We start from the raw sequence: 21,598 nt of genomic DNA, 5'->3' as shown, positions 1-21,598 counted from the left end.
TAGACTAAGCCCTAGAATGGTATAATTCTTTTTTTTACAAATAAAGTTTATTGTACTGTTTGGGGGATGGTATATTTATTACTGCCAAAAAAATTATCATTTTGAATTGCTAATAAGCTATAATAACAAACATCAGTAATAAAAACTTAAAACATTCATAAAACTGAGCTGAAAACATGCTCCCAGGCCTAGTAAGGAATCTGGCCAATATACTGTATAACTTGAACGTTCAGTTCCTAAGTTATTTACAACATGTTTTAGCCCTCTTTTAATAATAATAACAAAAAGGTAGGAATATCTTGTATTCCTCCCGCTAGTTGGATGTATTAAAGTGCTTTCACAAAACTAAGACCATGGTGCTAACTCAATATAAAAAGGTTGAAAAAGATGTTCCTTCTTTTCTTCAGAAAGTTAATGTTCCCTCTCCATATCTGTATTTGCTCAAAGATGAAGCTTTGCATCTGGGAAGTCCTTGAGTAGAGTATCTCAGAAATAGAAAGCCTAGACTCTCAAGGCTTCATTCCTTTGGCCAACATCTTTGGAGCCTCTCCTTTGTGCAAAACACAGTGGCCGGTGCCAGGGCAGCACACAAGCGTCCACAGGAGGCAATCCCTGCTGTGAGGGGCCAGGGAAGGGCCCAACTAGGAGTGCCAACGACCGCCTAAAATACAGCAGGGCGGCTGCACGGCTAACGTGCGTGTAATTGACTACAGCAAGAAGGATGAGGATCTGTCCATAAATGCAAAGTTCCCCTTCCCGTCGAGTCCGTGTCCCCCATGAAGCCCCGGGTCAAGACAGCTGGGTCTAGAGAGCTGGGTCTAGAACTCGCCATCCCGCCCTGAGGGTGTCAAGTGCAGCGTGGAGAGATCTGAGGGGGAAACAAAAAGGCCGAGATAGCCGAAAGGACCAAGCCCGCGCGACCCCCGAAGGCACTGACGCACGTAGCGCGGCCGGGCTGGGGTCCCACAGGCCCTCAGCGCCGCTTTTTGCCGGGGAGGGAAGCCCGCGGTTCTGCGGACCGCGCGGTCGCAGTCGCGGGTCTGCGCCAGGCTCAGGACAGGGCGAGGGTGTGTCGCCTCCCGTGCGGCTAGGCCCGGGGTTCGGGGGCGGCCTCGCGGCGAAGCCCCGCCCCCGGCACCGCCCCTCAGGCGCGCGAGCAGATCCCGCGCGGCGCCAACCCTTTCCCGGGTCATCGCCCCTCCCCTCTTCCGGGCCGCGAGCCCCCTGCGCGCCGCTTTGGGGCTGCGCTCACTCGTGTGCGCGCTCGCCCGCCCGCCAGTCCTCTCAGCGCGCGCTTGGCCGCCCGACGACGCGGGAGCGGCACGCGCCGGACGAGGTTCGCTGCGCTCCCTGTTGCCCAGCGCGGGCCCGTTGAGGCGGAGCCCTCAGTTCCCGGCCAGGACACGGTCTGGGCCGCCGAATCTCCGGCCGGAGAGCGGCGGCGGCAGCGGCGGTGAGGAGACCGGGCCGGGGAAAGGCAGACATGGCGGGGCTGTGGGTATCGGGGGAGGGTGGTCCGGGCGCCCCTGCGGCCACGTCGAAGGCTCGCTGGCGGGCGGCGCACCGGGGACAGGGGAGGGGCAGGGGATGGAACCAGGTTGCATGGGCTCCGGCTCGGCGCCAGAGCAGGGCTGCGGGCCGCGAGGGCGGCCCGCGAGGCTTTCCGCGGGACCCTCGGCGGGCGCCTGAGGAAAAAGACGCCGCCTCAGGGCTCCTGCCACGTTTCCCACAGCGCGTTACCTTCCGCCTCCGGGTGGGCGACAGCCCCGCGGCTTCCCACTCTCTGCCCACCCCCTTCGCGTCGGTGGGTTTTCTGGAGCCTCGCTTGTTTGCTGGAGAGTCGCGCCTCTGGGAAGCCGGGTTCTCGAACCCAGGGCCGCCCGCTGGGGACAGCGGACCTGCGGGCCAGCGGGGCAGGCGCACCCTGGCGAGGATGTTGTCGGGGAGGCTGGGCGTTGGGCGCCAGGGCCCTTCCCCTTGAACTTGGGGAAAACCGGGATTGCAGAAGTTGGGCGCAGCTCAAGGCGGTTCTTTCAAGAGTGGGTGGAGACGTTTGATCCCTCCTCACCTACCTCTCTCAAAACCCCAGCGGGAGAGCCTAGCAGCAGGTTTCGATGGTTTCAAAAAGTCCAACTCTTAGCCCCTTGGAAAATTATTTCCCGTCTTCATGGTTTGGAGCCCGCTTTGTGGCGCCGCTGAGGCCGGGCCGGGGCTCCTCACCCCACGGGCCAGTCTTCTCGCGCCCTCCACCTTGGGAACGTCTATCAGGAGAAAAATGTGTTCCTAGAAACGTTTGCGATTAGCTTTTCGTTACAAGGGAGGGAAAAGTACAAATTTATAAACTTCTGCGAGGCCGAGCTTGATTCTGGATTCCCTTTGGGTTTTATCCACGCAACCGTGAGCAGAGGAGCCTTGTGGAACAAAGTAGAACTTGAGGAGCAGCCGCCGCGGTGACGAGGTCCCAGGATGACGTCACCGTGCGATATTTAAAATGGGAGCCTTTTGCTCTGAGTGTGGGTGGAGGACGCCTACTTACTCAAGACGCCTGAGGTCTTCTTGGCCCTGCTTGCCTCTGGTGGTTCTCGCCCTGACTGTAACTCTCCCTCTTTCACCTTTTGGTACTCCTAGAATACTGGTGGGAGTGGGCTTATTTTTCAGCTGTTCCAGCTATCATTTCTTCAAACGGGGAAAACAAAAGTCCAAGTGAGTCATCTTGTGTTACAACCAAAAGCAACCACTAAGTGGTTCTTTCCTTCTTTTCTATTTTTTTTTTTATATGAAGCAGAGCAAACAAAAACAAATCCAGAACTCAGATATGTGGCACATAGTTGGCAAATGTAATGAATGAGGAGAATGATCTAGTTAAAGATTCAGTAAATTTCTTTAGTGTGGTTCCTTGTTTGCTTTGCTGGAGTGGAGGCTAATGTAGTTCCATCAGCAAAACTTTCTTCCCAACCCGTATATTAAATTGCCTTGGGTTTTCTTTTTCATTGTATGGTGGTGGAATATAAATGTAGCTTTACAAAGTGGAAATGGCTCACATTTTTCAGGAGGAGGCTGCACAGCAGTCGTGGTGGGCTGGGGTTATGTGTACTTGCACACTCGTGTGTGGACCCATGCCCAGTGCCTGGTAGCTGGCTGTAGAAGGTGAATTTCCCATTCTAGGGTTCTGGGAGGAAGATTTGTGTGCCTTCCCCTCCAGGATCAGGCTATCTGTGGATGCCAGCACACCTCTCAGATAACTGTGTAGAATTTATTTAACAGTGAGGTTCCTTGTTTGAATTTGCACTTGGAATAAAGGAGTCACATTCTGAAGAGAGACTTAAAGAGCAATTTGAGAAAAGAAAGCTAACAATCAGCTTTATTTTTTTGGAAATGTGGGAACACAAACTACTGCTAGGTTAGTCGTTTTTATGCTAAACATAGCAGAAGCTGTATGTTTTTAATACGTAATTGGCTCCCAATAAGGTGATGTTGCTTACTAAATGCAGCATCTTAATAACTCCAGGTTACAGCAGCCAGATGAATGAGCTCACTGAGACAGAACATACATCAAAACAATCTTAGGACAACGGTTTGCCTTTAAGGATTAATCAGTGATAAATCAGATATACCATTTTTAAAGTCCTTTGAGGCAATCCAAAATGTAGCTAAATCTCTGATTATTTCTTTTAGTTTGTTTTTCTGTGGGTGACCTGAATTTCCATTTCTTAAATATGTCCTGATAGAGCCACTAGTTTTTGTGTCTGTTAACTTCTGGATAAATGTATCTCTCTTCCTGAAAGAGTACTTTCGGAAAGTCAATGCTGAAATTTTTTATGTAGAACAGTTTTGGGATTTAATTTATATACCATGCAATTCACCCATTTAAAATATACAGTTCAATGGTTTTAGTATATTCACAAAGTTGTACAACCATTACTATAGTGAAATTTAGTAAATATTTTTATCACCCCAAAAAGTAACCCTGTACTTATTAGCAATGCTCCTTTTCTCGGCTTCCCACTTCCCCATAGGCCACTAATCTGTTTTCTGTCTATATACATTTGCTTATTCTGGATATTTCTTATCAGTGGAATCGTACAATATGTGGTCATTTGTGACTGGCTTCTTTCCCTTAGTGTGATGTATTCAAGGTTCACCCGTGTTGTAGCTTATATTAGTACTCATTCGTTTTAATTGCTGAACAATATTCCATTACGTGTATACCACAGTATTTGTCCATTCCTTAGTTGGTAAACATATAGATTGTTTTTACTTTTCAGCTGTCATGAATACTGCTATGGGCATTTCTGTATTCAAGGTTCACCCATATTGTAGCTTGTATTAGTACTCATTCCTTTTCATTGCTGAATAATATTCCATACATGTGTATACCACAGTATTTGTCCATTCTTTAGTTGGTAAACATATTGTTTTCACTTTTTAGCTATTAAGAATACTGCTATGGGCATTTCTGTACAAGGTTTTTGTGTGGACATATGTTTTCATTTCTCTTGGGCAGATAGTTAGAAGTAGAATTGGCCGTGTCGTATGATAACTCTGTTTAACCTTTTTAGGAACTGCCGAACTTTTCTGTTATAAAATAGCTCTACAGTTCTAGATTTTAAAGTAGACTTTTTTTATGTTTTAAAGTTCAAATCATTTCACAGAATTTTAAACTTACATTATTGCAGCTAAATATTGACACACACAGTAACATCTATGTCGTATCATTTATTATAGTGCTTCTCTTTTACTGATAGGTCTGGTTTTATTTTGGCCAACAGGAGCAATGTGCTGTCTTTATGGAATTTCTTCATGAAGCTAAGTGATAAGATTTTTAAGTAGTATTTTATAATAAGGCCTTTATGGCTTAAAGATAAGTAGATTGTTTTCTACTCCAGATATAAGCCAAAGAAATACAAGATAAAAAAAAAAAAAAAAAAAAAATAAAAAAATACAATGTTTATGGTTTGCAACAGGTAATGTTTTGGAGAGGAGAAACTTGGGTCGATGAAGACTTAGGTAAAGAGAGGATCCATCATGCCCTGTAGTAAGGAGCTCAGTGGAGTTTCTTACTCAGAGCTTCATCTTCCCAGTTTTTATATTTTGGTTTTTTGAGAAAACATGTTTTATCTTTGCAGGGAAAAAAATGAAGAACGAAATCGCTGCCGTTGTCTTCTTTTTCACAAGGCTAGTTCGAAAACATGATAAGTTGAAAAAAGAGGCAGTTGAGAGGTTTGCTGAGAAATTGACCCTAATACTTCAAGAAAAATATAAAAATCACTGGTATCCAGAAAAACCATCGAAAGGACAGGCCTACAGGTAAAGGATTAGATTGGATTAAGCAGAGGCTGATCAACCCCTGAGGTGGGTTCCAGGCCAGATGATTAAAGGGCGTGCAGACCATGTCTACAGGTGTTTCATCTGCAAAATATAGAACTCTGGGGTGTTTGTGTATTTTGTCTTTACTCATTTTAAAACAAGTATTTGTTGGTGGAGTGGTAGAGTCCCACTGCCTGGACGCAGGAGGCCAATGCTATGGGGTCATAGGAGTTAGTCTTTTGTGGTTATAGCCTGGCTCCTAACAGTGCATTTCTGTTTATCACACATACTTAGGGATTTTCACAATTCTAGAGGACCCCTAATAACACATTAATGGGCATGGTAGGAGTTGAAAGAAGTGAATCTTGCATCTAAAAGTAAATTACATGTTATATGTTCTTTGAAAAAAAAAGTTTTATGGAAAAGGGGAACTAAGATTATTAGACACCTGATATGTCGTTAATACAAGAATAATCTCATTTATATATTTGTGGTAGAAGTCAGTGTAACTATTTTCTAGATGAATGTGACTCACCTGTGATCCATGACTAGTAAATAATGGCTCTGGGATTTGCTTTTTTGGGGGCTTTTTTTTTTTTTGTGGTATTGTTTTTGCTCTGTCACCCAGTCTAGAGTGCAGTGGTATAACTATAGCTCACTGCAGCCTCAAACTCCTGGGCTCAAGCAATCCTACTGCCTCAGACTCCAAAGTAGCTAGGATTATAGACATGCGCCAACACACCAGGCAAATTAAAAAAAAATTTTTTTTTGTAGAGATGGGATCTTACTGTGTTAGCCAGGTGAGTCTCAAACTCCTGGCCTCACGCGATCTTCTGCCTTTGCCTCCCAGAATGTTAGGATTACAGGCGTGAGCCACCATGCCTGGCCAAGGTTCTGGGATTTGAACTCAGGTCTACATGACACCATGTTTTCATGGGCTTTCTGCACACCACAGTGCTACCACTGTTTTGGCACTGAGAAGGAAGATAATTCTCACTTGCAGCTGTCTTTTGTACTATGCTTTATAAGGTACATTTACAGGTTAAAGAAGAGCAGACTCCTATAAAACATGCCCTGGCATGCTCACTGTAGTATTTATGTGACTGCTCAGGAACCTCAGTTGAGAATGTTCTGCTAAACTTAGCTGTCAAACATTGTCCCATTTGTGGATGTGGCCACAAGAAATGAAAGTGGAACAGTGACTATAGTGATAACTACAGAAATTCTCTTTTATTTGTATATATTGATGTCCCCAAAGTTTCCTACACAAATCAACACTTTGTGCTTTGATGTCAGAAAGACTTCCTTTCTGCCACTGAGCTCTTGCAAGTACAGCACTATTCAAGGAATCTAAAAAGGAGGCAAACATATTATTTGCTAATTTCTCATGTACTGAAAATCAAATGAGCTTGTGTTCTGTTGACAAGGAGAGAATCAAAATAGTATATTTTCCTTTTCATTTTTAATCCAGAGATTTCCAGTAAATTGGAAAATGTGAATTAAAATAGAAATGTGCATGCTAACACAGGCTCAAGTCATTTTTTATCTTATCACTTGATTCTCTTAATTTTTTTTTTTTTGCATATTTTCATTTCTGATAGAGTGAACAGCTTTCGTGAGTTAGAACCATTGAGGCTTTTTACTTTGATTTAATTGACATTGGATGAAGGCTTTTTGGAAGTGCCAAGCCACCATACTATTACTGAAAAAAGAGGCACTGTCAAGTAAATACTTAAAGGTCAGACAGTGTACAATTTCATTTCCATTAATTCTAAAAACTTGAGAAAAAAAACTGAAACAAGATTAAATTGGCATGTGATCAGAAGTATCATTACTGAGTCATTTTAAAGCTGTATTTGAAGTAGAGAAAATAGTGGGTTGTTACTGTTATAAAAATGAATAGAATATAAGATTAACCAAGTTGGTAGAGACTTCAGTCCATAGAATAGGTGGAGACTCTTCAGTCCATAGAGTAGGTGGAGTGTTCTTTCTCTTACAAAATGTTTGTAAGTTGAAATTGTTTTTCTGCAGTATAAATAAGATACTTGTGGAGAGCAATTTGGCAATATTATCAAGATCTGTAAAAATATTCATACCTTTTGAACAGTAAGTCTCCCAAGAATCTATTCTAGAAGTATAATTAGAAATGCAGACGAACATGTATGAATATGGATGTTTCTTACACTTTGTAATTGCAAAAATGGAAAGAACTAAACTGTCAACATTAAGTAAATGATACAATATTTTTATGCAACTTTTAAAATTTTGTTTTTGAAGAGTAGTTAATGGATAAGTAGTCAGTATGTAGAGTGAAAAAAACAGTACAAAACATGTAAGGTATGCAGATTTTGTTGAAGCACAGACTCTCTTTAACCATCTATATTTATATATAATTTGTAAGCTTAGAGCCTGTATCACCTTCATTGTAGATAAGAAAACACACACATCTAAGATATATCTTTTTATCCTTAACCGTTTTTTATCTTTTATCCTTAACCAGAGCACATGGGATCTTTCAAATTACCCTATACAATATTAGAATCTATAGCATAAGACCATGTGTTTAAAAGGACTAAGCAGTATTTTACATACTAGAAAATAATTTTTCTCACTTAGCCTTTGTTATATTGTTAATGGTGATGCTAAGATAAGTACATATATACAGGGTTGAGTATTAAGGAAATAACTTGCCCTTTGGAGTCTGGTGGCCTGGATTTGAACCCTAGATCCATCACTTACTAGCTGTGTAATGTTGGGAAGTTACTCAAACTCTCTCTGCCTCCCTTTTTCTTTATGCTGAGGAAAAAAGTATCTAACTCACAGGATGATCATGAGAATTAAGAGTTAATACATGCAAAGCATTTAGGAAATTGTCCATTGCATAATAAATTCTTAAAAATGGTTATTATTGTTAATATTACTATGTAGAAACATTTATTCCTATTACCTATTGAGAACTTTTTCATTTTTTATTTTTATTTTTATTTATTTATTTATTTATTTTTGAGACGGAGTCTCACTCTGTCCCCCAGGCTGGAGTGCAGTGGTGCGATCTCTGCTCACAGCAAGCTCGGCCTTCCGGGTTCACGCCATTCTCCTGCCTCAGCCTCCCGAGTAGCTGGGACTACAGGTGCCCGCCACCACGCCCAGCTAATTTTTTGTATTTTTAGTAGAGACGGGGTTTCACCGTGTTAGCCAGGATGGTCTCGATCTCCTGACCTCGTGATCCATCCACCTCGGCCTCCCAAAGTGCTGGGATTACAGTGGCTCACCACTGCGCCCAGCCAACTTTTTCATTTTTTAAATAGAAATTAAAACCAACTAATAATTTAACTTTTACAAAATCTTTAAATAGCACATTAGCCTTTATATCATTGTATTTTACAGCATAATTACTATTTATCAATTAACTTGTATTTCCATGTTGTATAGTCTCAGGTCTGAGGAAGCGGTATGGTGACTTAACTAAGCTTACCTGATAAATACTAGGATTAGTGCTGAAATCCAAGTTCTCTTGATTGATTCTGGATTGTAGGCAGTAAATACTTTTCCTTCATAGGCCCTATTTCCCTACTTAATCAGAATGCTTATCATTTAACAGAATGCATATTTTTGTATTTATTAAACATTCCATTAGGTAGATGTCGTATAATAGGTTAAAAAAAAGATGGGACAGGGGCTCTATTGGTTTAGAAATTTTCCTCACTTAATTTTGACAACTATTTAAATAAAAGTCCTTGGGTAAATAGAAGTTAAATGAAATAAGCCAATAACATGTTAGTTAGGTATTTTAATCATAAGTATGTGATATGAATGAATCTGTGTCCTTCACTTACCATGTATTTATAGAACAATTATAGGTAAAGCAAGGGTGTCCTCTTACCACTTTACTATCTGAGATATAAAAGCAAGTTAATGACAGATCAGAACTTGTCATAAGCATTTCCAAATACCATCTGAAACATTAGATGAGGAGGCCTTTTGTTAGAGATTTTTTTGTATAGGAACTTGGCCTACAGAAACTTTTACCTTCAGAGTTCTAAAATTTTGTGCAACTTTCATATTCCTTGCTCATTTAATGTACATGGGTGGTCAAGTCTCTGGGTAGACTGAGGTAGACCCAGTACCAGTGATTTCCTTGGGCTCACATAGGTGCCATCTTTTTTTCAGGCTGCCTCTGTGCCTGTAGTTCACATTTATTATCTCTTTAGGATAGATATGCTCCTAGGTTGTCTACCAGGGTATTTTTTTATTACTGTTTTATTACTCATCTTGGCAAGTATGAATAGATATTACGGCGTTTATGATTAAATTCATTTAAATCCATTAACGTAACTCCACTTTGTTGTAGATGTATTCGTGTCAATAAATTTCAGAGAGTTGATCCTGATGTCCTGAAAGCCTGTGAAAACAGCTGCATCTTGTATAGTGACCTGGGCTTGCCAAAGGAGCTCACTCTCTGGGTGGACCCATGTGAGGTGTGCTGTCGGTGAGTTCTCAAGTTTAGAGGCTGAACGGATGATCATGCTGGAACTAATTTTATGACATTCTGTCATGTACGGCCTGCCTGTGTATCTTTATGGCCAGGAGCTGGTGGTTTAACTCTCTCAGATGTAAATTTTATGAAATACTTTTCTGGAGGTGATGTTGAAGGACTAGTTACATTCCTGCTTTATAGCTGAGAAAAGAAACTGATTAGGCGGGAGTTTTCTAGTAGTGCTTTGCCAAGAAGCTTATTGTAGACCAAGAAGTAGACACCTAGATTCCGCTAGGTGTCTATTATCTTTAATTGGCGGTGCACTTGTCTATCTTCAAATTAAGAAGCTAATCCCAAATAATACTGGCTAACCACTTTTGGTTTGTTTCTGTTTCTGTTTATTCTCCCTCTCTCCTCTTTTTTTTTTTGGGACGGAGTTTCACTCTTGTTGCCCAGGCTGGAGCGCAATGGTGCATTCTTGGCTGTCTGCAACCTCTGCCTGCCGGGTTCAAGTGATTCTCCTGCTTCAGCCTCCTGAGTAGCTGGAATTACAGGTGCCCACCACTGTGCCTGGCTAATTTTTTTTTTAATGTTTTTAGTAGAGACCGGGTTTCACCATGTTGGCCAGGCTGGTCTCAAACTCCTAACCTTGTGATCCGCCTGCCTTGGCCTCCCAAATGCTGGGATTACAGGCGTGAGCCACTGCGCCCGGCCTCCTCTTTTTTGATTATGTAAGTGACTGAGTGATACTTTCGTGGTTTTATTTTTACAATGGAAGTTATTTTTCACATCTAATGAATAGAGTTGTGAAAGATCAGTGCTAGGTATGAAATCTTTTTGAACTCCGCTTGCTCAAAAACCATTATTTGTGGACCAGGCACTCTCAGTTGTGGGGTTTTCAAACGAAAGCAACATTCTGCTTTTAGGTAGTTCAGTTTGAAATTAAGGAGAAGAAAAGTAAGCAAATTCGTTATCTGATTTATGTTAGAAATGTGTACAAAATGCAGTGGTAGGTTGCACAAAGTAGAAAGTTACTGCATCTATTGAGGAGTCAGGAGACTACTGAGTAGGTGATACTTGAGCTGGGAGGTGAAGGATGAGCCATGGTTGACCACGTGACAAGGTGGGAAGGATGTTCTAAGTAGGAAGAAGATGAACAGAGGCATGGAATTCCTGCAAGAATTTTCCTGTGGCTCTACCTTTCGGATGTTTCTATTTGGTTTTGAGGTACAATTCACCTGACCACCTGGCCTCTTTATTGATTGTAGTAAAGCTGCTTTTTGAAGGAACCCTAACTATGTACTCCTAAGGTGGTTGCAGACTGACCTGATTCCAGCAATGAAGGTGGAGGCGAAGACATGAGAGCTGAATTACATGATTATTCTTCCATTAAATTTTGTCAGGACCACCGCTTGAGGTTACTACCTGATTTGCCAGTGGTTGGTGTAAGTTTACTGCTTCGGGAAACCAGGTGTAGGTGGTAGAGTTTTGTGATAAACATTCTCCAATACTTCTTTCTCGGGTAGAAAAGGGGAGCAAGCTATCTCAAATTTAGGTCTGAGAAAATAAACATGTTTAGATTCTGGGACTAATTAAAGACTTGCTTTAGGCTAGTTTCAGACTTGGAAAACTTTGGCCACTGAACTTGTGCAGAAGACCTCCATTTATAAGAAATAGCTGTCAAAAAGCTACTATATTGAATTGTTTACTTTTTAATTTGACCTGCACTTAGATCCTAGTTGGCTCCTGTTTAACACACAGTTAAGTTAGTTGTGTGGTTTCTTAACCCATGAAATGTGAGAAGCAGCATTTGAAAGAACGTTGATCAGTCAGATGCTACCAAAAAATGTCATGTGGTCTGACATAGAGGCAAAAATGAAAAAGCTAAAAAATCAGCACAATTATCACACAATCAAATAGTTTATGTTCAATGTAATGATCCTAAACCATCAGGGGAAAGTTTTTATGTCCAAGGATGTTTAACAAGTTACATAATTATATAAACATTTTGGACCTATGTATTTAAAATGCTTAAAATAAGTCTCAGTACCTGAACATAAAAACTTTAGTTATACGGACAGTCTACTTCAGTAGACATTTCATTACTTGATGATGCCTGGTAGGAAAAAACTGCTACTTTGCTTTCATCTTATTAATCTTAGAAAACCTTTGCATTCAGGAGGCTTCTAATTTATATGTAAAATTTTGCCAAAAATTGGCTCTGATGTGATTTTTTTCACAGCTAGTAGAAATCACCTGCGAGTGTCAGGTGTTCAATAACAGAACCCCAAAAAGAAAGACGTATTAACCGTTGAGTAGAGGTGGTTGATATAACAGAGGAAAAAGACATTGAGAAATGTTTTTTCACCAAAACTGGAAACATAGATATTTTGAAAATTAAAGCTGATCTAGCAAGTATACAATTGATCAAATATCTGAGAATCTTTAAAAATAATAACTCATTGGTATACTAGAGACTAAGATTGTAAAAAAAAATTGAGATGCACTGAGAACATTCTTCATAGTCTTCACTTACTCTGACAGAATAAAATGTTGCAAGAGTACAAAGAGTGCCATATAGTTAGAAAGGTTATCACTTAGTGATACAGAATAGAAAATAAATCTTGCCTATGATGAGAAGTTCTGAGAATAGATGCCAGCTTCATTATCTACTCAACATATTTTACAACTTTTTTTTTTGGGTGATTTCTGCAATCCTTTTTCCCCCAATACAGAGTGTTAGATACTATTGATTGTTTCTAAATAACTAAATTAGCCTTGATGTTTTACCAGTGATCATTGAAAAATGGAAAGTTTATCACATTCCGGGGACTGTTGTGGGGTGGGGGGAGCGGGGAGGGACAGCATTAGGAGACATACCTAATGCTAAATGACGAGTTAATGGGTGCAGGAAATCAACATGGCACATGGATACATATGTAACAAACCTGCACATTGTGCACATGTACCCTAAAACCTAAAGTATAATAAAAAAAAAAAAAAAGAAAAAAAAAAAGAATCAGAAAGAGAAAAAAATAAAATAAAATAAATAAATAAATAGTAAAAAAAAAAAAAAGAAAAATGGAAAGTTTAAAAGTTGTCCAGGTGTTTACTAATTCTCCTAAGAGATCGACTGCACATTGTAATGTTATAGTAGTATAGTCAGCAGCTTCTCTTACCATGAAGAGAGAGCCCTCATACCAAAATAGTACAAAGGGAGAAATGCAGAACCGAATTGGGTGTCAAAGAAATCTGAGTTAATAATGCTGATCCTTCAATCATTAGATATTTGCCCTTGGTTGAGGTTTCTTTCTACAAAGGCAGGAATTTTTCTCAAATTTCTTGCCGTTCCATTTTTGAATTTTGATTCCATTAACGGGCAAAACTGAAGATAGGCCTAAGCCATTGTTACGTTAGTGTCATTAACACATGAATTAACCCTTGATTGTCTTGAAATTTGTTGAGTCTTCCAACTGTGGAGAGGACATGGAGTAAATGTGTATTGCTAAAACCTTATGCTAAGTAAACTTGAAATTAGAGAACACAAATTTTATGTTGTGAGGAACTCAGTTGTTTAGGAATTTTATTTTTTGTTTTGTTTTGTTTTGTTTTAGAGAGAGGGTCTTGCTCTGTTGTCCAGGCTGGAATGCGGTGGCATGATCATAGCTCACTGTAATCGTGAACTCCTGGGCTCAAGCAATCCTCCTGCCTTGACCTCTCAAAGTACTAGAGTTACAGATGGAAGCTACCATGTCCAGCTTCTGTTTAGGTATTTTATACTACGAAGAGTCACCAGCCGTAGATCAACCACTATCTAGCCAGCTCCAGCTTCCTCGTCCAGCATATAGGAAACTAAGGCCTAGGGAAATTAAGTGACTTGCCTGTGGTGACCAGAGCTAGTCAGTGGCAGAACCAGAATGAGAAACTAGTCTAATGCCCGCCACCCCCGCTTTTATTTATTTTATTTTTTTTTTGAGACAGAGTCTCGCTCTGTTGCCCAGGCTGGAGTGCAGTGGCACCATCTCAGCTCACTGCAACCTGTGCCTCCCAGGTTCAAGCAATTCTCCTGCCTCACTCAGCCTCCCGAGTAGCCGGGATTACAGGTGCACACCACCATGCCTGGCTAATGTTTTGTATTTTTAGTAGAGATGGGGTTTCACCATGTTGGCCAGGCTGGCCTCGAACGCCTGACCTCATGATGCGCCCGCCTTGGCCTCCCAAAGTACTGGGATTACAGGCGTGAGCCACCGCGCCCAGCCCCTGTAGCAACTTTTATGAGGTAAACTAAAAAAGAATAGAAAAGTGAAGTTATGTACTATATTTAAGTAGTATTTATAGTTTCATTTGGCCAATAGGAATGGAAGACAGCATAGCCATCTGAAGAAATAGAACTCATCTATCTGATCTATGAGACTACTAGATTTCCACATACATTTTTTCTGTTTTTTAATTTTTTGTTTTTTTTTTGTTTGTTTGTTTTGTTTTGTTTTTTTGAGAGACAGGGTCTCGCCATGTTACCCAGACTGGTCTCAAATTCCTGGGCTCAAGCAGTCTGCCCACCTAGGCCTCCTGAAGTTCTGGGATTACAGGTGTAAGCCACTGCACCCAGCCTCATGTACATTTTCAAAGGCTTTATAGCAGTTAAGCCTTTCACTTTATAATAGATAACCATTCAGATTCAGAAATAATTTGAGATGTGTGCTATCTTGAAATGAATTAACATCAGCTAACTATTTTTATTGAATCAAAAGCTTGGCATTATTTCTACTTAGAGTTACTTATTTTTATCTTTTTTCAAACTTAGAATCACTTTAATTGCATTTCTAACTGTATATGTTTTGTAAGAACTGCTTAACAATATCCTTTGTCCTGATGCTAGAAATTGTTTGATAGTGTTGACATTGTGCAATCTATTTAAATAGATTTGTGGATTTCTCCTATGTCCACTGAATAAAAACTCTTGGTTGTACTTGAGTTTATTACACTATTTTCCTACGTTTCAGATTTTCTTTTTAAGTAACCAGCAGCATAGGTTACATATTTTGACAACTTAAAAAAAAAATCAAAAATCTTCAAAAATGTTTTGGAAGAATAACAAGATATTTTCCATCTAACCTTAAAAAAAAATTAAGATGAGAGGTGAGTAGTTATCCTAGGAAACTCTGAAGTAAGCAATATAATTTAAGCAAAACCTCTATATTCTTCAACAACTATCTTTTTTCTTTAATCTCAATAACTGCCTCAGTTCTCATTTTTGTGAGTATAAATAACAGGCCCCCTTTTTTATTTAATTGGGGTTAAAGTCAATTTTATGGGAAATTTCTAGTTGATCTGTGACTTGAATTACTAGGATATATATTACATTTATAAGTACAGCTGGGGCTGGGCGTGATGGCTCATGCCTATAATCCCAGCACTTTGGGAGGCCGAGGCGGGTGGATCACCTGAGGTCAGGAGTTCAAGACCAGCTTGGCCATCGTGGTGCAACCTCATCTCTACTAAAAATAGAAAAATTAGCTGGGCGTGGTGGCGGGCACCTGTAATCCCAGCTAGGTTGAGGCAGGAGAATCACTTGAATACCTGGGAGGTGGAGGTTGTAGTGGGCCGAGATCACACCCGTTGCACTCCAGTCTGGGCAACAGAGAGAGACTCCGTCTCAAAAAAAAAAAAAAAACAGCCAGTGGCGCATGCCTGTAATTCCAGCACTTTGGGTGGCTGAAGTGGGTGGATCTCTTGAGCCTGGGAGTTCAGGACCAGCCTCAGCAACATGGTGAAACCCTGTCTCTTAAAATGTATATAAATTAGCTGGGCATGGTGATACACTCCTGTAGTCCCAGCCTCTTGGGAGGTTTGAGGTTGGAGGATCGATCACCTGAGCCCAGGAGGTAGAGTCTGCAGTGAGCTGTGATTGTGCCACTGCACTCCAGCCAGGGCAACAGAGTGAAACCCATCTCAAAAAAATAAAAATACATCAGAATGTTTTATTGTACAAACAATTTCATTGGTACATACAAAAATGTAATCAAAACAATGGACTTTTTTGATGTTTTAAACAATTTTTTTTTTTTAGAAATTAGTAGAAAGAAAATAAGGAAAGAAAATGGGGTTACGTTTATGAATACTTAAATAGACCAGAAGTAGAAAACTGTGGTTTGCTTGCTGGCATTGAGCTGTATTAGGATATTAAATGTGTAGGGTCAAGTTCTATGATGATTCCATCTTTGCCTTGTATTGATGGCATGTCCATATCTCTTTGTTTTTATGGACATTTTTTGCTTGCTGATGTGACTTCAAGATTTGTAAGTTTTTAATTTTATTCTTAGGTATGGAGAGAAAAACAATGCATTCATTGTTGCCAGCTTTGAAAATGAAGATGAGAACAAGGATGAGATCTCCAGGAAAGTTACCAGGGCCCTTGATAAGGTTACCTCTGATTATCATTCAGGATCCTCTTCTTCAGATGAAGAAACAAGTAAGGAAATGGAAGTGAAACCCAATTCGGTGACTGCAGCCGCAAGTCCTGTGTACCAGGTAACCATGAAACAGCTCAGTTTTAAAGGCATGTGCAGGGATTGCCAGGACCTTTCAGGTAGTCCTACTTGGCATTGCCCAAGGTTTCTGATTTGAGATTCTGGATAATAGTTCTTGCCTTCCCCCATGCTAAGGGGAAGCTGTTTCTCTGGCACGTAAATAGGCATCCTGAGTCATTTTATCAAAGGTCAGCTTCACTATACAATAACTAGGATAAATATATTTCAGAAAAATTGGCAAAAAGTAGAAAATTCATGATGGTAAAACATTCCCGATACTTTAAAATCTCATTCAAAAGTTACCACTTATTTTTTGTAGTATGTAACACTTTGTTTTGTACCTTTGGGTTTAACTTTCTATTCTCTCCCCTTCCATGATTAAACAGAAACCTCTCTAAATTTATTATATTATAATTAATATTTTACTCAAGCTGAAACATTGTCTCCCTTTTTGCTTTACTAGTTAAAAGTCATATAGCTAGTGTGCCTGCACTTACAGATCCATTCACTTATTTACTACTTATATCTACATACCAAAGAACATTTAATGGACTTTAAAAAATTGTTGACCAAACAGCATTCTTCAACAGGAAAGATATTTTAAAGTCAGAACAATTTATAGAGATTTTTTGAGTTAAGCCTTATTCTGTACATGTACTTATTATTAATTTTTAAAGGTACCTATTTTTACTTACTTGCTTTGATTAAATGTAATGAAACATACCAGGTTTGTGGAAAGGTTGAGCTGAAAATGAAAATTTAGACCTAATGAGTAAGAAGCAGAATATTGGAGCTTTTAGTATGATAAATTAAACTTTTAAATTCAGCATACATTTACATAATGAACATTATTTCAGTGTAACTTAATTTTTGGTTTCTCATTTTTTTCTTAGTTGAATTATTCTTCCTAGACTTGAGGGGAAGATTAGTTCCGAAGATTATTATAATTTAGGGATATATGTATATGTGTATGTATATGTATATGTATATAACATGTACCTGGCTTTATGAAACTTCAAACAGTACAAGACAGTATAATAGTGAGAAGTCCTCTTTCTCCCCAACCACCAGTCCTATGCACTTCCACAGAGACATTCATTACCAGTTTTTTTTTTCTTTTTTTTAGTGTCCTTCCAGAGAGATTCCCTATATAAATAAGTAAACATAGTAGTTGTACTTCAGGATCATTTTTAAAACCCTTGCCATAAATATTTGAGGCTTTGTTTTTCTCTTTGTGATGGACTATATGTTGCAAATTATGTATATTGAATTTTCTGGAATTCATCCAAATGTGTGGCAATTTTACCTCAGAATTTTATTTGTTGTTAAGCAAGAATGTAAGTCTCAAATTAAATTGATTGCTGCTAATTTTTTACAAGCAAATTAACCTTTAATTTTTAAGATTTCTTTTAAAATTAAATTGCATTTATTTTCCCTCATGTTGAAAGACTATTAGGATAACAGAAAGGTATGGAAATTAAGGTGTCTCTTACGTGCTTTTTAAGGAAAACATTTCTCCTTGGCATAATACTCATTAGCAAAACATTTTATAATAGAGAAACACTACTACTGTGAGTCCTTGTGTGAAAGCTAGTGCAAATGGCCCACTTTGATTTTCTTCTTTCTAGTATCTTGAATCTGGCATTGCCACAAGCTTTAAAAAAGTTTTATCAAATAAGGACAAAAAAATTTCTAGCTTGGAATTTTTGTTCTCTACTGTTTTATAAAAGGTATCCCAAGAGGGGATAAAGAATTATTCATATCTTAAAAAATGAAGAAATGAAGATTGTGTCGGTTCTCCTGAAATAGATCTGTAGATCCAATTCAGTATCAATGAACATCTTAAAAGGTTTTTTTCTAGGAAGTGACAAATTGATTCAAAATTTTTAAAAAGGAGTATCAGTTGGAGGGCTCACACTAGTTCAAAGCTATTATATATTCATCAAGACAGTGTGGTAATGGTTTAAAAACATACAAATATATTGATGGCACAGGATAGAGTCCAGAAGTAGACCCACATACATACAGTTAGTCTTTTTTCTCCCTTTTAACAAAAATGCCAAAGCAATTCAATGGGGAAAGTCTTCAAGAACTTGTGCCGAAACAACTGGATGATCTGTGTAGGAAAAAAAAAAAAAAAAAAAGAACCTAACTTAGCTGACACCATACACAAAAATATTGATTTGAGCCGGGCGCGGTGGCTCACGCTTGTAATCCCAGCACTTTGGGAGGCCGAGGCAGGCAGATCACGAGGTCAGGAGATCGAGACCACAGTGAAACCCCGTCTCTACTAAAAATACAAAAAATTAGCCGAGCATGGTGGCAGGCGCCTGTAGTCCCAGCTACTCAGAGAGGCCGAGGCAGGAGAATGGCGTGAACCCGGGAGGCGGAGCTTGCAGTGAGCTGAGATTGCACCACTGCACTCCAGCCTGGGTGACAGAGCGAGACTCCGTCTCAAAAAAAAAAAAAAAATTTTGATTTGAGATGGATCGTGTACCTCGACATAAAAGATAAATCTCTGACACTTTTAGAAGAAAACAGGGAAATATAATCTTTATTTTGTGACAGGCAAATATTTCTTCTAGAGGGTCACAAAAAGTAACTAATAAGGGAAAAAAATCGACAAACTGGACTTCATCAAAATTAATCTTATCTTTTTGTTCATCAAAGAAACCATTAAGAAAATGGGCAAACCATAGACTAGGACAAAATATTCTCATTACATATATCTATAAAGGAGTTATTTCCAGAATATACTTTTTAAAAAATCACTAACAAATCACTAGTAAAAGGTAAATGACGCAGTGAAAAATAATGGGCATATCCTGCTGTAATCTCAAAAAAAGGGTGGGAGGAGCAAAAGATGTGAATAAACACTTTACGAAAGGAGTTATGTGAATGGCCTCATTTATCATCAGAGGAATGCAAATTAAATCCATATGAAACACTAGTTCTTCCAGAACTGCCCAATTTAAAAGTCTGACAGCATGAAATGTTAGCAAGGATGTGAAGCAGCTAGATTCATAAACTTGGTAGCCGTGTAAAATAGTACCACTACTTTGGAAAACTGGCACTTTTTAATGTTAAATATGTAACTCTTCTATTACTCAGCAGTTCCACTCCTAAGTATTAAATATTTACCAAAAGAAACGAAAATATGCCTATAAAGCCTTATATTAGAATTTACTGTGCTGTTACTCATTGCAGCATTGTTTTGTTCATTGTATATCTTTTTTTTTAATAGTAAGAGACTGAAAGCAGCCTCAATGTCCCATTACTAGGAGACCATTTAATTTATAGTCATTGCTATACTATCTAGCTATAGAAAAATGAGAAAGATCTTTATGTATTGATATATTTCTGAAATGTATTATCAATGTAAAAAGCAGGATACAATCCAGTATACATACATATTTTTAAAATGTGTATAGATGTGGATAGAATATCTCTAAAGGTATATTTTAAAAAATGTTTGGTGTCAGTTGCCCTTGAGATGGGTTAAGATAAAGAAGATGAAGGGTGAGATAAAAAAAAGAGGGACTTTCCACAGTTTACCCTTTTGTACCTTTTGAATTTTCTATCATGAATGCAATGCTATATAGAATATAATTTTTAAAAAAAATCCTATACTTAGAAATGCAGATTAGAGATTAGCAAAATCAGAAATTTAAGAAGATGTGGCATTGTAGGCAGAGAGGTCTAAAACTGCTGATAAAAACACTTTGAATAATGTGAACCTGATGTGCCCATCTGATTTATGGGATAATCTAAAACTATTATTCCCAAATACTAAACTGGCTACATGAGAATTACCTGGGGAGCTTTGTCAAAATACCTGGCCTCTAGTTCTGAGATTTTATTATTGTTCATTAGACCAGTGCTAGGGCATGAATGTTTCGTGTTTATCTATTTTTTTTTTTAACTTTTATTTTAGGTTTAGGGATACACATGAAGGTTTGTTCCATAGGTAAACATGTGTCACAGGGATTTGTTGTACATATTATTTCATCACCCAGGTGTGAAGCCCAGTACTCAATAGTTATCTTTTCTGCTCCTTTTCCTTCTCCCACCCTCCCCTCTCAAATGGACTCCATTGTCTATTGTTTCCTTCTTTGTGTTCATAAGTTCTTATCATTACCTCCCACTTACAAGTGAGAACATGCGGTAGTTGATTTTCTGTTTCTGCATTAGTTTGCTAAAGATAATGGCCTCCAGCTCCAATGTTTTGTATTTAAAAGCTTCCAAGTGACTCCTGGCTTAGCCAGCTGTGGAAACCACTGGACTAAAACAAGGATGTCCTTACAAGCTTCCATTCGTTCCATGTTTTGGTCTTTTCTGGTTGAAGTTGTTTAGGAAATACCGTGTTTGAGTGTATTCATTTCTTTATGCATCAGAAAACACTGGTCACCTGTTACACATTATACGCCTATTACACATGAGGTTTTTAACGTATTTAGACCTGACAATAGGAATGTCACTTAGATGTGATCTTAGGGTTGTGGGTAACTTTGTTTGTCTTTAATGAGAAATCTGGAACATAGATGATGAATTTTTCCTTTGAATTAACTTAATGTGTTCTCTTCCCTACAGATTTCAGAACTTATATTTCCACCTCTTCCAATGTGGCACCCTTTGCCCAGAAAAAAGCCAGGAATGTATCGAGGGAATGGCCATCAGAATCACTATCCTCCTCCTGTTCCATTTGGTTATCCAAATCAGGGAAGGAAAAATAAACCATATCGCCCAATTCCAGTGACATGGGTACCTCCTCCTGGAATGCATTGTGACCGGAATCACTGGATTAATCCTCACATGTTAGCACCTCACTAACTTCGTTTTTGATTGTGTTGGTGTCACGTTGAGAAAAAGGTAGAATAAACCTTACTACACATTAAAAGTTAAAAGTTCTTACTAATAGTAGTGAAGTTAGATGGGCCAAACCATCAAACTTATTTTTATAGAAGTTATTGAGAATAATCTTTCTAAAAAAATATATGCACTTTAGATATATTGATATAGTTTGAGAAACTTTATTAAAGTTAGTCAAGTGCCTAAGTTTTTAATATTGGACTTGAGTATTTATATATTGTGCATCAACTCTGTTGGATACGAGAACACTGTAGAAGTGGACGATCTGTTCTAGCACCTTTGAGCATTTACTTTATGGAGTGTATGTAAGTTATTTATATACAAGGAAATCTATTTTATGTCGTTGTTTAAAAGAATTGTGTGAAATCATGTAGTTGCAAATAAAAAATAGTTTGAGGCATGACAACGCGTGTTT

The 21,598-nt window shown here is 39.0% G+C and overlaps 2 protein-coding genes across 2 annotated transcripts; one reads left to right on the top strand and one right to left on the bottom strand.

Annotated features, from left to right (window-relative positions):
- Positions 1-28: 28 nt before the first annotated feature.
- LOC115833143 lies at positions 29-2,478 on the bottom strand. The gene has a single exon (XM_030806183.1). It carries the CDS (start codon positions 1,191-1,193, stop codon positions 819-821), a length of 375 nt encoding a protein of 124 aa, XP_030662043.1. The 5' UTR covers positions 1,194-2,478; the 3' UTR covers positions 29-818.
- BTG3 (BTG anti-proliferation factor 3) lies at positions 1,207-21,586 on the top strand. Its single transcript, XM_030806182.1, has 5 exons — positions 1,207-1,453; positions 5,127-5,307; positions 9,659-9,796; positions 16,108-16,315; positions 20,905-21,586. Exons 2-5 carry the CDS (start codon positions 5,135-5,137, stop codon positions 21,142-21,144), a joined length of 759 nt encoding a protein of 252 aa, XP_030662042.1. The 5' UTR covers positions 1,207-1,453; positions 5,127-5,134; the 3' UTR covers positions 21,145-21,586.
- The last annotated feature ends 12 nt before the right edge of the window (positions 21,587-21,598 follow it).

The sequence above is a fragment of the Nomascus leucogenys genome, chromosome 25, assembly GCF_006542625.1.
Source record: "Nomascus leucogenys isolate Asia chromosome 25, Asia_NLE_v1, whole genome shotgun sequence".
In the NCBI taxonomy this organism is placed as follows: domain Eukaryota; kingdom Metazoa; phylum Chordata; class Mammalia; order Primates; family Hylobatidae; genus Nomascus; species Nomascus leucogenys.
This window is presented reverse-complemented; position numbering and strand designations above follow the sequence as displayed.